Source organism: Belonocnema kinseyi, chromosome 7 (assembly GCF_010883055.1).
Source record: "Belonocnema kinseyi isolate 2016_QV_RU_SX_M_011 chromosome 7, B_treatae_v1, whole genome shotgun sequence".
Classification (NCBI taxonomy): Eukaryota; Metazoa; Arthropoda; class Insecta; order Hymenoptera; family Cynipidae; genus Belonocnema; species Belonocnema kinseyi.
In genome coordinates this window covers 4,494,741-4,510,688 of record NC_046663.1, presented here as the reverse complement: position 1 = coordinate 4,510,688, position 15,948 = coordinate 4,494,741, and the positions used below count along the sequence as shown (strand labels likewise).

The 15,948-nt window shown below is 21.6% G+C and overlaps 1 protein-coding gene across 1 annotated transcript in view; it reads left to right on the top strand.

Annotated features, from left to right (window-relative positions):
* Positions 1 to 15,948, top strand: part of LOC117175928 — a 24,684-nt gene that overhangs the window by 3,899 nt on the left and 4,837 nt on the right. The window contains exon 2 of the mRNA XM_033365778.1: positions 8,911 to 9,109. Within this exon, the coding sequence (XP_033221669.1) occupies positions 8,911 to 9,109 (199 nt within the window). The remainder of the gene's footprint in view (positions 1 to 8,910; positions 9,110 to 15,948) is intronic.

Here is a 15,948-nt window from a genome sequence, read left to right as displayed (position 1 = left end):
AAATTCAACTATACTGTTGAAAAGTTATCTTTTTTTATCAAAAATTTAATTTTGAAAATTGTTGTTAGAAAATCAACTATTTCTCAAAAAAAAAAGTTTCTTCAGTATTTTCAGACTTTTCGAATTTTCAAAAAAATTCTTCGTTTTCTTCTCTTTTAGAAAATTCCCATTTTTGATAAAAAAATTATTGTATTTTTGATTTATAATTCATCTATTTTAGTTTAGAAATCTACTTTTTGCGAGAATATTGAATTATTTTGTTGAAAATTCAACTATACTGTTGAAAAGTTATAAAAAATTTAATTTTGAAAATTGTTATTAGAAAATCAACTATTTCTACAAAAAAAATTGTCTTTAGTATTTTCACTCTTTTCGAATTTTCAAAAGAATTCTTCGTTTTCTTCTCTTTTAGAAAATTCCCATTTTTGATAAAAAAAATGTTTTGTATTTTTGATTTATAATTCATCTATTTTAGTTTAGAAATCTACTTTTTGCGAGAAAATTGAATTATTTTGTTGAAAATTCAACTATACTGTTGAAAAGTTATCTTTTTTTATCAAAAATTTAATTTTGAAAATTGTTGTTAGAAAATCAACTATTTCTCAAAAAAAAAAGTTTCTTTAGTATTTTCACTCTTTTCGAATTTTCAAAAGAATTCTTCGTTTTCTTCTCTTTTAGAAAATTCCCATTTTTTATAAAAAAAATGTTTTGTATTTTTGATTTACAATTGATCTATTTTAGTTCAGAAATCTACTTTTTGCGAGAAAATTGAATTATTTTGTTGAAAATTCAACTATACTGTTGAAAAGTTATCAAAAATTTAATTTTGAAAATTGTTGTTAGAAAATCAACTATCTTCTACAAAAAAATTGTCTTTTCAATCTTTTCGAATTTTCAAAAGAATTCATCGTTTTCTTCTCTTCTAGAAAATTCACATTTTTCATTAAAAAAAAAGTCTAGTATTATATTTTTGATTTATAATTGATCTATTTTGCTTAAAAAATCTAATTTTTAATTGAAAATGTTAAACATTTTTTCTTTCAAATATCAACTATCACATTTGTTGTTGAGAATTCATCTTTATTTATTGAAAATTCGTCCTTTGGTTTCAAAGTTTATATTTTGGTGAAAAATTTCTCTTATTTGGTATAAATTCCTTTTTCTTGTTAAAATTAGTTGTTTTTTTTTTTTACTCAAAATTTATGTATGTTATAGAAAATAACTTTTTTTGGATAGAGAATTATATTTTTGGTTGAAAATTTGATTATTTTGTTTAAAATTTAAATATTCTCTAAAAAAGTTATATTTTTTTATCGAAAATTTAAGGTTTTTATTTTCTTTAATATTTTCAATCTTTTCGAATTTTCAATAGAATTCATCGTTTTTTTCTCTTCTAGAAAATTCACATTTTTGATAAAAAAAAAGTTTAGTATTATATTTTTGGTTTATAATTGATCTATTTTGCTTAAGGAATCTACTTTTTAATTGAAAATTTTAAACATTTTTTCTTTCAAATATCAACTATCACATTTGTTGTAGAGAATTCATCTTTATTTATTGAAAATTCGTCCTTTGGTTTCAAAATTTATCTTTTTGGTGAAAAATTTCGCCTATTTATTATAAATTCCTTTTTCTTGTTGAAAATTTAGTGTTTTTTTTTTACTGAAAATTTATGTATGTCATAGAAAATAACATTGAAATGACAAATGTTTTTTTTACTTAAAATTAAATATTTAGCAAGATTTTAATTTTTATTCGAGACAAGTAAATTGAAACCAAATATTTCAAAGTAAAGAATCTTGAACTAAATCTTTAAAAAGATAAAAAATTATCATGCAAATTTTAGGAAGTTCTATTAAAATCTTCTAGAATTTTTTTTTTTAATTTTTGTTTAAAGCTTTCAAGATTTTTTAAATATTGTCTTTTAATAATTTTTCACAATGAAAAATTATTTTTTATTTTCCAATGAATCTTAAGAAAATGTTTTTATTCTTTTGAAGCTTTTCACAATTCTTGAAAAGAATCTAATTTTTTGTTTAAAATCTGCGAAAATCTACCTTTAGTCTAGTATTATAATATAACAGTAGAGTTTTGTTTTGTTGGTGGAAAATGAAAATTTTAGTTGAAAAATCAACTGTATTCTAAAAAAATCGTCTTTAGACTATTCCATCTTTTCAAATTCTCAAAACAATTCCTCGTTTTCTTCTCTTCTAGAAAATTCCCTTTTTTTAAAGTCTGGTTTATAATTGATCTCTTTTGGTTAAAAAATCTACTGTTTGGTTGAAAATTCGATTATTTGGTTGAAAAATCGACTACTCTGTTAAGAAGTTATTTTTTCTTTTATCGAAAATTTAACTGTTTTGTTTTCTTAGTTGAAACCGTACCTTTCTTGCTGGAAAATAAAAATTGTTGTTAAAGAATCAACTGTCTTCTAAATAAAAATCGTCTTTAGTCTTTTCCATCTTTTTGCATTTTCAAAAGAATTCCTCGTTTTTTCCTGTCTCCAAAAAATTCCCATTTTTGATCAAAAAAGTCTAGTGTTATATTTTTAGTTTGTAATTTACCTATTTTGTTTAAAATTTGAATATTCTCTAAAAAAGTTATATTTTCTATTAACGAAAATTTAACTGTTTTGTTTTCTTAGTTAAAACATTATCCTTCTTGGTGGAAAATTAAAAATGTTGTTAAAAAATCAATCGTCTTCTCAAAAAAATTGTCTTTAAGTCTTCTCCATCTTTTCGAATTTTTCAAATAATTCCTCGTTTTCTTCTCTGCTAGAAAATTCCCAATTTTTATAAAAAAAAGTCTAGTGTTATATTTTTGGTTTCTAATTTATCTATTTTGGTTAAAAAATCTACTTTTTAATTGAAAATTCGATTATTTTGTTTAAAATTTAAATACGCTGTTAAAAAGCTATATTTACTTTTTTCAAAAATTTAACTTTTTTGTTTTCTTAAAAAGATTTTATTTTATTGGTTTTTCAGACTTTCTCACTCTTTCTCACCTTTTCCTATTTTCAAAAGAATTCTTCGTTTTCTTCTCTTCTAGAAAATTTCCATTTTTGATAAAAAAAGTATGGTATTTTTTATTTATAATTGATCTATTTTAGTTCAGAAATCTACTTTTTGCGAGAAAATTAAATTATTTTGTTGAAAATTCAACTATACTGTTGAAAAGTTTTTTTTTTATCAAAAATTTAATTTTGAAAATTTTTGTTAAAGAATCAACTGTTTTCTAAATAAAAATCGTCTTTAGCCTTTTCCATCTTTTCGAATTTTAAAAAGAATTCCTTGCTTTCTTCCCTTCTAAAAAAGTACGATTTTTCATTAAAAAAAGTGTAGTTTTATATTTTTTGTTTATAATTTATCTCTTTTGGTTAAGAAATCTACTTTTTGGTTTAAAATTTAATTATTTTTTTTGAAAACTCGACTATTTTGTTTGAAAGTTAAATATTCTTCTATCGAAAAAAAGTTAATACATTATTCTTCTTGATGGAAAATAAAAATTGTTGTTAAAAAATCAACTGTTTTCTAAAAATATAGTCTTTAGTTTTTCCGTCTTTTCGCATTTTCAAAAAAATTCCTCGTTTTTTGCTGTCTTCAAGAAAATTTATCTGTTAGATTGAAGAGTTTAGTATTATATTTTAGGTTTATAATTTATCTCTTTTGGTTAAGGAATCTGCATTTTGGTTGAAAATTCGATTATTTTGTTAAAAAATTAAATATTCTTTGATTGAAAATCAACAATTTATCGAAAAAACTTAACACATTATCTTTCTTGGTGAAAAATGAAAATTTTTGTTAAAAAATCAACTGTTTTTTAAAAATATAGCCTTTAATTTTTCCGTCTTTTCCCATTTTCAAAAAAAAGAATTCCTCGTTTTTTACGGTCTTCAAGAAAATTTACCTGTTTGATCGAAAACTTTAGTATTATATTTTTTGTATGATCTATTTTGCTTAAGAAATCTACTCTTAGATGGAAAATGTAACTATTTTGTTAAAAATGTAATTATTGAAAATTTAATTATTCTTAATTAAAATCTTATCTTTTTGTTGGAAAATGAAAATTGATCTTAAAAAATCGACTGCCTTCTAAAAAAAACTTCTTTATTTGGTTGAAAAGTCATCTTCGTATGTTGAAAGCCCCCAACTATTTAATTAGAAATTTACCTATTTTGTTGAAAATTCATCTTTTATTTAAAAATTCTGATTCTGCTTGAAAATTCCACTATTTGGTTAAAAATTAATTTTTTTCGGAAATTTAAACATTTTGTTGGAAATTCATCTCTTTTGGCAGATAATCTTTTTTGGTCGAATTGAACTGTTTTTCATTTGAAATATTTTTTGTTTAAAATATAAAATATCAAAGAAATTTCAACTTTTTTTCTTGTTAAAGTTTAATCGTTACGTTTGAAAAAAATGCATCAGTTTGGTTAATAATAATAATAATTAAACTATTCTGTTAAAAAGTCATATTTTTTATCGAAAATTTAATATTCTGCTTTTTTAGTTTCAACTTAATCTTTCTTGGTTGACAAAAATGTTGTTGAATAATCAAAATATCAAATATATAAAATCAACTTTTTGGTTGAAAATTTTTCTTTGTAGATTGAAAATTCATTTTGGTAGGTTAAAAACTCAATTAATTGGTTAAAAATTTAACTTTTTGCTGAAAATTTTACGTTTTTTACTTGAAAGTTCAACGGTTTGGTTACAATAAATTTTTTAAATTTAATTATTACATTTTTTTATGAAAAATTCTATTACTTTGTTGAAAATCAACTGTCTTCTTAAAAGTCCGTCTTCTTATCTTGAAAATTCAACTATTTGACCATTTGGCTTAAGATTCATTTTTTTATGTTAAAAATCCAACTACTTTGTTGAAGATTTAGTTATTTTATTAAAAATTCAACTTTTTTATTCACATTTATCTTTTTGGATAGAAAATTCGTTCTTTTGGATTGAAAATTATCTTTTTTTTTTGTAGAAAAGAAATCTTTCTTGGTTGAAAATTTACCTTTCTTAGTTAAAAATAAATTTTTTGCTAAAAAATTAACTATCTTTTAAGAAATCTGTATTTTTTGCGTGAAAATTTAATTATTTGAGCACTTGGCTTAACATCCATCTTTATATGTGGAAAACTGAACTATTTGGTTAGAAAATCAACTACTTTGTTGAATATTCGTATCAGTAGTAGCTAAATTTTGATTGAGGAGAATTAATTTTAAAAAAAAAGTATTTTCTACACTATAGTAAAATATTGTACCAAATGCTTGAATTTTTTACCAAATTGTGGAATTTGGAATTCAAAAAGACGACTTTTTTATAGAAAAGTTGAATTTTCAACAAAATAGTTAAATTTGCAGTTAAAAAATTATTTTTTAACCAAAGGAAAATTAATTTTCATCTATAGTTATAATTATTAACAAAAAATTGGATTTTTTACAAAAAAAAGACGAATTATCAACAAAATATATCAATTTTGAACTAAATAGTTAAGTGTTCTATAAAATTGTTTTGTCTGTTAGCCGCAAATAGGAATTTTCTACAAAGAGTTACATTTTCAACCCAGATTAATTTTTAACTAGGGAATAGTATTTTTAAACAAAGGAGATTAAATTTCTACAGAAAGAAATACATTTTCAAACAAAATAGCTAAATGTTTAACAAAATAGTTGAATTTTCAACCCAATTTTTTGCTAAATTATTTAACTTTAAGCCACAAATACGAATTTTCTATAAAGAGTTGAATTTTCAACCCTAAAATATAAATCTTCAATGAAAAAGCTAGTAATTTTCAACCGAAAAAAATTAATTTTTAACCAGACACTCAAATTTTTAACCAAAAAAGATTCAATTTCTACAGAACGTCAATCAAACGGTTGAATTTTTAAACTTCTAAAATCTAAGGCATTTTTAAGAGATTTTAATTTGAAATAATTTAGGGAATTTCTTATTAATTTCATTAATTTGAAGGTAATTCAAAGCGTTTGAAATATTTAAAAAAAAAAAATTTTTTTAGAATTTCAGAAGATATAGGTATTTTAAAAGACTTCACAAGGTTTTATAAGATTTCAGTGATTTTAAGGGATTTTTAAGCTCGACGTATTTTAATATATTTTCCAGGAGTTCAGGAAATATCATAAAAGTTCACTAAATTTTATAATATTTTAGTGGATTTCTAAGAATGTATTCACGGTACGTGAGGTATTTTGTAGGGTTTCAAAGATTTGAAGAGATTTAAAATTATTTTTCGAGTTCATCCTGAAATATTTGTAACTCTTTGGAATTCTTTTAATTTTTTTTTCAATTCATTTGAATTCTTCTAAATTTCCTGAATTTTACTTATTTCAATGGATTTTTTTTTAAATCACAATTTTTACAGATCATTGGTATTTTAACAAAATTAAAGACTTCAAAGCTTTTAAGGGATTTAAAGTATTTTAGTTTACTTAAAAAAATTACAAAGAAACTTTTTACTGATTTAAAAAGAAGTGAGGGATTTCAAGGATTTGAAAAGATTTTCTAATATTTTTGGGAATTTTATTTGGAATTTGACCTGAATTCTTTTAAATTCTTTCGAATTCTTCTCAATTCACTTAATTTCACTCAATTAAATGGCTTTTTGAAAATATTTTATTTTATTCATCTTGAAGTCTTGTAAACTGTAAATTATTCTAAATTCAATTAAATTTTACTGAAATAAATCATTAGTCACTTTTTTGGTTAGAAATTAGTAGTTTTTAAAGATTTGAAGTGATTAAATTTTTTCTTAGAATTCACCCTGAATTTTTTTTTAATTCTTTGGAATTCCTTTGAATATTTTTTTAATTCACTTTAATTCTTCTAAATTCACTCAATTCTACTTAATTCAATAGATTTTTGTTTTAATTTTTTCTATTATTTTCAATTCACTTGATTGTTTTTTAAATTCGGTCGCATTTTTTTATGAAATTCATCGAATTCTTCTCATTTCCCTTAAATTCTTCTAAATTGACTCAAAGTTAACTGAAATAAATGGATTTATTTGATTTTTTTCCCTTAAATTTGTCCAATTAATTTTAAAAATTTCGAATTGTTTTGTAGCCATTGGTGACCTTTTAGTTAGAAATTAATAAGATTTTCAAAAATTCGAGGTGATTTGATTTTTTTTTAATTTCCCCTACATTCGTATATTTTACCCTGAATTCTTTTTAATTCTTTGCGATTTGCTTGCATTTTTTATTAACTTCAATTCTTCTAAATTTACTAAATTCTGCTTAATTTAATGGATTTTTTTCTCTCAATTTTTAAAAGTTTTTATTAAATTCACAGTGAATTTATTTTTTGACCGGAGATTTTACAACATTTTTAGAATAAAACATCTGTCCAACTTTGATTTCAACCGATTTTCAAATAATCAGTTAAATTGTGATCTTTTTAAATTATGATAGCATTAAGTTTAAAATGCATAATTCGAAAGTCTTTCACTTTACAAAATTTCCATTCTATATTTAAATTGTTTTTAAAAACTTAAACAATTAAAAATTAGAAGCATTTAAAATAGATTTTTTTTGATTAAAAAAAATTTTTAGTTGATCATCTTTGAATATAAATTAATCGCGATTTTTTAAATTAAATATTACTTTAAGAATGAAAAAGTATAATTAGTTAAAAAAATGTAAAACCTCGATTGAAACTTTATAAACTATTTTCAATTTTCAACTAACTTCAAAATAATATATTCATAAGCAAAGGTTTTTATTTTTCAAATAATAATTCAGTCTAAAATATTCCATTTCAAACTGTTCACTTTGAAAATTTTCAATTAAGAAAAAGAATAATTATTTAATATTAAGAATTATCAGACTGTTCATTTAAAATCAGTAATTATAAATCAAATATTTAAAACTAAAGGAAAAAACTAAACTTTGGACTTTACAGTTTTAATTGTGTTCTAGTTAAAAAAATTTAATTTTTAAGTCAAATTATTGAATTTCGATATATAAATAACAATTGAACACCTGTTATTCTTAGAAAAATCGGAAAGGTAAAGACATTTTTAGAAATTTTGAACAAATTGGAAAATAATTTGAAATTATTTCAAATTATTTAAATAAAGTGTCTACGTGTACCGGCAAGATACTACTATTTGTGACAAAATTTCGATGAAAATAGTGCATGGCCTCATTTGAAATAAAATATAGATTTTGACAGATTTCGAATAACAAATTTAAATCGTTCAATTTTTAATGTTTCTAGCTTAAAATTGCTTAAAATGATATAATTTTGAAAAAAATGTAATGCTTAGATTGATTCTTCAATTTAGATTATAACGAATTATAATTTGGATTTGTATTTTTGGAACCGAATGCATTTAATTTTAAATCGTTCAGTTGAAAAGTGTGAAAAGGCTTTCATTTTATACGTGTAAATTATTGAGCATTTGAATACAACAGTTTTTAATAAAAAAAACTGTCAAAGTTTTAATTTTACAAGTTTAAAATTCAAGATTTCCCCTTTGAGTGCTTTAAATTGCAGCTCAGTTTTGATCACTTTAAATAGAACAAATTTTGCCATTAGTGTAATTTTTTTATTTCATTAGCGGTGAAAAATATTTGTGAACCGAGAAATTACCGGGAATTTTTTTCTTTGATTAAAACGGCCACCCTGTTATTGAATTCAATGACATATTTTCATATTTTTAAAATGTTTGCAATTCATTTGATTTTTTAAAATTCACCTTGACTTTTCATGAACTGTGAGGCCCGAATTAAATATTTTCAAAAAACTAAAGTCTAACAATATTTCTTTAAAATTGAAATATCGTTTTGGATGTACCAACTATCCTTTGAATGCCTTCACTTATAAAAAATTACCCCCCTTTTATGAATAGAATATTAAGTGATAATAATATTTTTTAAATCTATAGACAAGTTTGGAATTGGCTTTGAAAACTGATGCCGGTCCGGATATAGTGAACGCTTTATTGGAAGCGGGAGCAAACCCTACATCAGAGGAAACAGGTCACGATTCAGCTTTAATAATTGCGAGTAAAAACTCATCTCCTCTTTTACCAGAACTCCTCAGATATGCTAAGGGCCAAGCACTCGGTTCCATGGATTCAGATGGTAATTTTTATTATTTATTTTAATTATTTAGAGCATTTAAAACCGCCGAGACTCAAATTTTTCAGATTTCGAGTTTTTCAATCAAATTAATTTCGGTACTATGATAAAATCAATTTAAAAAGCTTTCAATTGCGAACCAAATATTTGAATTTTCAGACAAAAAGATCATTTTTAAACTAAGAAAATTACTTTTCTACCGGAAAAGACGAATTTTCAACAAAACACATCAAGTGTCAATTAAATAGTGAAATTCTTGGATTAAAAAGCACAATTTTCAACCAAAAATGGATTATTTTGAGTTTAAATTATGTTTTTAAAATGTTTTAAATAAAAGACTAATTTTCACCAAAATAGGTAAATTTTCAAACAAAGTGATGAATGTTTAACCATTTAAATGATTTCTTAACATATTAGTTCAATTTTAGCTTTGTAGTTGAATTTTCAACTGAAAATTATTTTAATTTTAAACCAAAAATTGTGGATTCAACCAAAAGACAAATTTTTATCAAAAATAGTTGAGCCAGCCAAAACAGAGTCATTTTAAATTGAAAATTTTTTTGTTTCTACCAAAAATGTTTAATCTTCTACCAACAAATATTAATCTTCTACAAGAAAAGATGAATCTCCTACTAAAAAAATATGTAGTTTCAAATCAAAAGTACGTATTTTGAACAAAATAGTTGCAGTTTGTAACAAAAATATTAATTTTCTATCGCAAAAGATGAATTTTCAACTGAAAAAGACCAATTTTCGAAAAAAAAATCAAAATTTGATTTTCAGTTACATTGCCAGGGTGGTTGCTGGACCAGGAAATGACCGGGAATTTTTCGAGACTAGGAAAACCGGGAAATGATAGTTTTTTTTTACTACCGGGAATTTTAGAATTTTGTAAAAGAAAAATCTGTTCGCGTTCGATTTCAACAGTTTTTAAATAATTAGTTAAATTGTTATATTTTTCGATTATGCTATTATTTAGCTTACATTTTTAATTTAAAGAATTTTTAAATGTTGGAAGTTTTTGATAAAAAATATTTTTATTCAATAAATGATTTTTTTTTAATTTATCTGTACATTAAGTGATAAAAAATTAACAAAAGCAATTTGACAAAACGATTTTAAATCCGTTCAAAATTTAATAATGTTCAGATTTTAACGTTAGAAATTAAACAGTTTTAATTTGAAAATCTTAGTCATTAAACAAATGTGAGCATGTGACTGAAAGTTTATCAACTATTTTCAACCTAAAAATAACTTCATAATAATATATTCTTGATTAAAGGATTTTATTAAATTTAAAATATTTTTTCAGTCTTATTCAATTTTTACCCATTTAATTTGAAACTTTTAAAATTTACGAACTTTAAATTAAACCAAAATCCCAATTAAAAATCCCGTTTAACGTCCAATAATCAAATTGGTGCAAAATCCTGTTAAATAAAACAAGAATTCAGCGACCAAATTTGGACCACAGCGAATAAACGAAAACCAAAAATCCTATTGTAATCCGAAAAAAAACAAAAAAATAAAATTTTTGGACAAAAATAAAAAAGAGGAAAGAAAAATGAGAAGGCAGTCAACCACATCCTCATTTTTCTTTCCTCTTTTTTATTTTTGTCAAAAAATTTTAATTTATTTTTTCGTTTTTTTTTTTTTTTGATTACAATAGGATTTTTGGTTTTCGTTTATTCTTTGTGGTACAAATTTGGTCGTTGGATTCTTGTTTTATTTAACAGGATTTTGCATCAAGTTGAAATTTTTAATTAAAAAAAAGATTAATTATTGAATATTTAGCAATATTTGAATTTTTATTTAAGACAAGTAAATGAAAATCAAATATTTAAAAGTTACTATGTTAATTGTTGTATTTGGAAAATGCTTAATTTGTAAGTGAAATTTTAAAATTTTGTTGTAAAATTTACAAATAAACATTTGTAGAAAAAATTTGAGTAATTTTAATAGATATTTGGGAGTTTTAAAAAGATAAAAAATTATCATGCAAATTTTAGAAAGTTTTCTTAAAATCTTCTAGAATCTTTTTTGAAAAGTTTATTTAAATCTTTGAAAAACTTTTTAAATATTGTCTTAAAATAATTTTTCAAAATGAAAAGTTATTTTTAATTTTTCTAGGAACTTTAAGAAAATATTTTTATTCTTTTGAAGCCTTTCAGAATTCTTAAAAAGAATCTACTTTTTTTGTTAAAAATCAGCGAAAATCTACATTTTGTTTTATAAATATTTATATATATTATTATTACATATATTATATATTTAGAAGTATATATATTTAGAAGTTCTGAAAAAATTTCAAAAATAATTTTAAATTTAAAGCAACTTATAGATTTCTTAAGATTTTGAAGCTTTCCAAGGATGTTTAAACTATTTAAAATAAAATAATTAAATGTCTAATTTAAGAAGTGTTCAGTTAAAATTTTTTTAATTTTTCAATATTTAATGTTTCTTGCTTAATATTCCTTAAAATTATATAATTTTGAAAATTTTAAAGTTCATTGATTGATTTTTGAATTTATAACATTGAAAATGATAACGTGGATTTATATTTTTTTATATTGAAAAATGTTAGTACTTTTAATTTTATACGCGTAAATTATTGAGCATTTGAATACAACATTTTTTTTAAATTAAAAACTTTTAAATTTCAATTTTAAAAGTACAAAATTTAACAGTTCCACTTTAAGTGCTTTCATTTGCAGCTCAGTTTTTATTATCTCAAGTGAAAAATTTTATAGCTTTACTGTTCCATTTTTTTAATTTCATTAACCGTGAACTGGTATCTTAAAAATTGTTGAAAAAATATTAGTTTTCAGCAAAACCAAAACAAAAAAAAAACGAATTTTTAACCAAATAGTTAAATTTCCGAATTTAGATGAATCTTCGACCATAAAAATTAATTTTTAACATATTTGTTCCCGTTTTAGTTAATTAGTTGAATTTTTAACGAAAGATTTAATAGTTCATGTATCAACAAACAAAAGAATTTAATTTTAAATAAAAAATAGTTTTTCAACAAAAAATGGAAAAATTGATTTTAGTTGTATTCATTAAAAATTATGAAAAGAATTTCAACAACAAAAAACGAATTTTTAACCACATAGTTAAATTATCAAATTTACATGAATCTTCAAACATAAAAATAAATTTTTCACAAATTAGTTCCAGTTTTAATAATTAATATAATTTAAAAATTAATAATTGATATCTCAATCAAAAAAGAATTTAATTAAAAATAAAAAAAACGGTATATTACGACCAAAAAGATCAATTTTGAAGAAAATAATTTAATTCTGAAAAAAATATGAATTTTTTTTACCAAAAAGATACGTATTTTCAACAAAATTGTTGCATTTTGTAACAAAAATATTAATTTTTTACCGCAAAAGACGAATTTTCAACAAAATAAATAAACTTTCAATCACATAGTTGATTTTCAACCTGAAAAAGACCAATTTTCAACGAAAACCCGAAAATTTTATTTTTAGTTACGTTTCTTAAAAATGGTTGAAAAAAAATATTAATTTTCAACAATACCAAAAAAAAACTAAAATTTTCAACCAGATAGTTAAATTTCCAAATTTAGATGAATCTTCAACCATAAAGATAATTTTGTAACACATTTGTTCCCGCTTTAGCTAACTAGTTTTATTTTAAACGAAAACTTTAATAGTTCATATCTCAACCAAAAAAAAATAACTTAATTTAAAATAAAAAAAACAGTCGAATTCAAGCAAAAAAAGTCCAATTTTCAACAAAAAATAGAAAAAATGATTTTTAGCTATATTTATTAAAGAAAATTTTTTTAATTTCAACAACAAAAAACGAATTTTGAACCAAATAGTTCAATTTTCAGATTTATACCTTTTTTGTTGAAAATTAATTTCTGAAACTAAAAATTCAGCAATTTTCGTTGATTATTCCATTATTTTAGTTTAGAATTTTCATCTCTTTGGTTGAACATTAATTTTTTTAATTAAAATTTAATTATTCAATTTCTGATTGAAAATTTATCTCTCTCAGTTGAAAATACATCTACTTTAAGTTAAAAAATTCATCTTCTTTGGTAGAAATTAATCTTTCTGTTTAAAAATTCATCTTTTTCGTAAAAAAATCAATTATTCTAGTTAAATATATTTATATTTTTATTTATAATTCATTTATATTTATATTTTTGTACGTTTTTGGTTTAAAATGTAACTTATTGCAGTTGAAGATTCATCATTTTAGTTTAAAATTTAGCACTTTGTTTTAAAATGAAACAATTTTTTAACTCAAAATTTAAATATTCAATTTTTGTTTAAAAAATTTGTCTTCTTCAGTTGAAAAATCATGTATTTCGTTAAAAACTCGTCTTTTTGTCAGAAAAATAATCTACTTGGACTTTTTTTTCTCATTTGACTAAAAATCTTTCGTTATTGAAAATTGGTATGTTTCTTTGTTGAAAATTCAACTACCAAAGTTGAATATTCCATCATTTTAGTTGAAAATTCACCTTTTTGATAAAAAAAAATTTTTTTCATTGAAAATTATTTGTTTAAATAAAAATTTACTTACTCAATGTTTGGTTGAAAATGTTTCTTTTTTTTTATCAAAACTTTGTTAATTTGGTTGAAAATTCGTCTTTTTTGGACGAAAATAAATCTGCTCGGTTGAAAATTCAACTATACCAATTAAGGATTCATAATTTTAGTTGAAAATTCGTCTTTTTTGTTTAAAGTTCAACTATTCCAGTTAAAGATTCATCATTTTACATAAATTGATCTTAAGTTTTTTTTGTCTTCTGGCCAGCATTCATCATTGAAGTTGAAAATTCATCTCGTTTGAAAATTAGTTGTTTTTAAACAATTTTTGTTGTTGATAAAAATGATTATTTTTTCAAAATATTCGTTTTTGAAATATTCATTATTTTAGTGAAAAATTTATCTCTTTGGTTGAACTTTTTTTTTCTTTTAACTTAAAATGTAACTATACAAATTTTTCTTTCACAATTTATCTTTTTAGTTGAATATTCCTGTATTTTTTTGAAAACGCGTCTTCTTTGGTAGAAATTAATCTTCTTACATGAAAATTATTTATTTTTTTTATTTAAAAATTCAACTATTTGGATGAAAATTTTGTCTCTTTTAGGGGAAAATTGATCTAGTTCGTTAAAAATACATATTTTTGTTGAATAATTTTCTTTTTTTATAGAAAAGTAATCTTTTTGTTTGAACATACATCTTTTGGATTGAAAATTCAAGTATTCCAGTTAAACATTCATTGTTCTTTAGTTGAAAATTCTTCCTTTTGGTTGAAAAAAAAAACTATTTGGTTAAAAGTTCAACTCTTTTATTAAAAATTCATCCTTTTTTGTTTAAAATTCATCTATTTCAGTTGAATATTCATAATTTTTGTTGAAAATTCAGGGATTTTGTTAAAAAATCGTCTTTTTGGATTGAAAATTAAGTATTCTAGTTAAATATTCATTATTTTAGTTGGAAATTCATGTTCTTCAGTGAAAATAAAACTATTTGGTTGACAATTGACTTCTTTTGTTAAAAATTCATCTATTCCAGTTGAAGATTTATCATTTTAGTTGGAAATTCATCACTCTGGTTGAAAATGTGGATGTTTTTTTTTCGGAAACATATATTTTTTTTAATCATCTTTTTTTAGTTTAAAATTTAACTATTTGGTTGAGATTTTCTTCTATTGTTTTAAATTTGTAAAATTCATTTATTTTATTGAAAAATCGACATTTTTGGTAGAAAGTTAATCTTCTTGATTGAAAATTCATCTTTTTGATTGCAAATTCAAGTATTCTAATTATATATTTATCATTTTATTTTAAAATTGAACTACTTGGCTGAGAATTTTTTTAACTTGAAAATTTAACTATTTCGTTGACAATTCTTTACTTTGTATGAAAATTTGTACTTTTTTAGGGAAAAATTGATCTATTTCGTTAAAAATACACATTTTTTGTTGAATAATCTTTTTTTTTTTTTTTTTTGTAAAAAAGTAATCTTCTTGTTTGAAAATTCATCTTTTTGGATTGAAAATTCAAGTATTCCAGTTAAACATTAATTGTTTTTTAGTTAAAAATTCATTTTTTTCATTGAAAGTAAAATTATTTGATGGAAATTTAAACTGTTTTGTTAAAAATTCATCTTTTTCGTTTTAAATTCATCTGTTCCAGTTGAATATTTATCATTTTAGTTGAAAATTTATCACTTTGATTGAAAATTTGTTTGTTTTTTCTTGGCTGAAACGTAATTTTTTTAAAAATAATCTTTATTTGATTGAGATTTTCTTCTTTTTTTTAAATTGAAAATTCATGTATTTTGTTGAAAAATCGTTTTTTTTTTTTGTAGAAAGTTAATCTTCTTGATTGAAAATTCATCTTTTTGGTTGCAAATTCAAGTATTATTATAATTATTATAATTATATATTTATCATTTTATTTTAAAATTTAACTACATGGTTAAGAATTTTTTTAACTTGAAAATTTAACTATTTCGTTGAAAATTCGTTTATTTTGTTGAAAAGTAATCTTTTTGTTTGAAAATTTATTTTTGGAAATGAAAATTTAAGTATTCCAGTTAAATATTCATTATTTTAGTTGAAAATTCATTTTTTTTAGCTAAAAATTCAACTATTTGAATAAAAATTTGGTCTTTTTTAGTGTAAAATTGAACTATTTCGTTAAAAATACACATTTTTTGTTGAATGATCATCTTTTTTTTTAGAAAAGTAATCTTCTTGTTTGAAAATTCAAGTATTCCAGTTAAACATTTATAGTTTTTTAGTTAAAAATTTCATTTTTTTCGTCGAAATGGAAATTATTT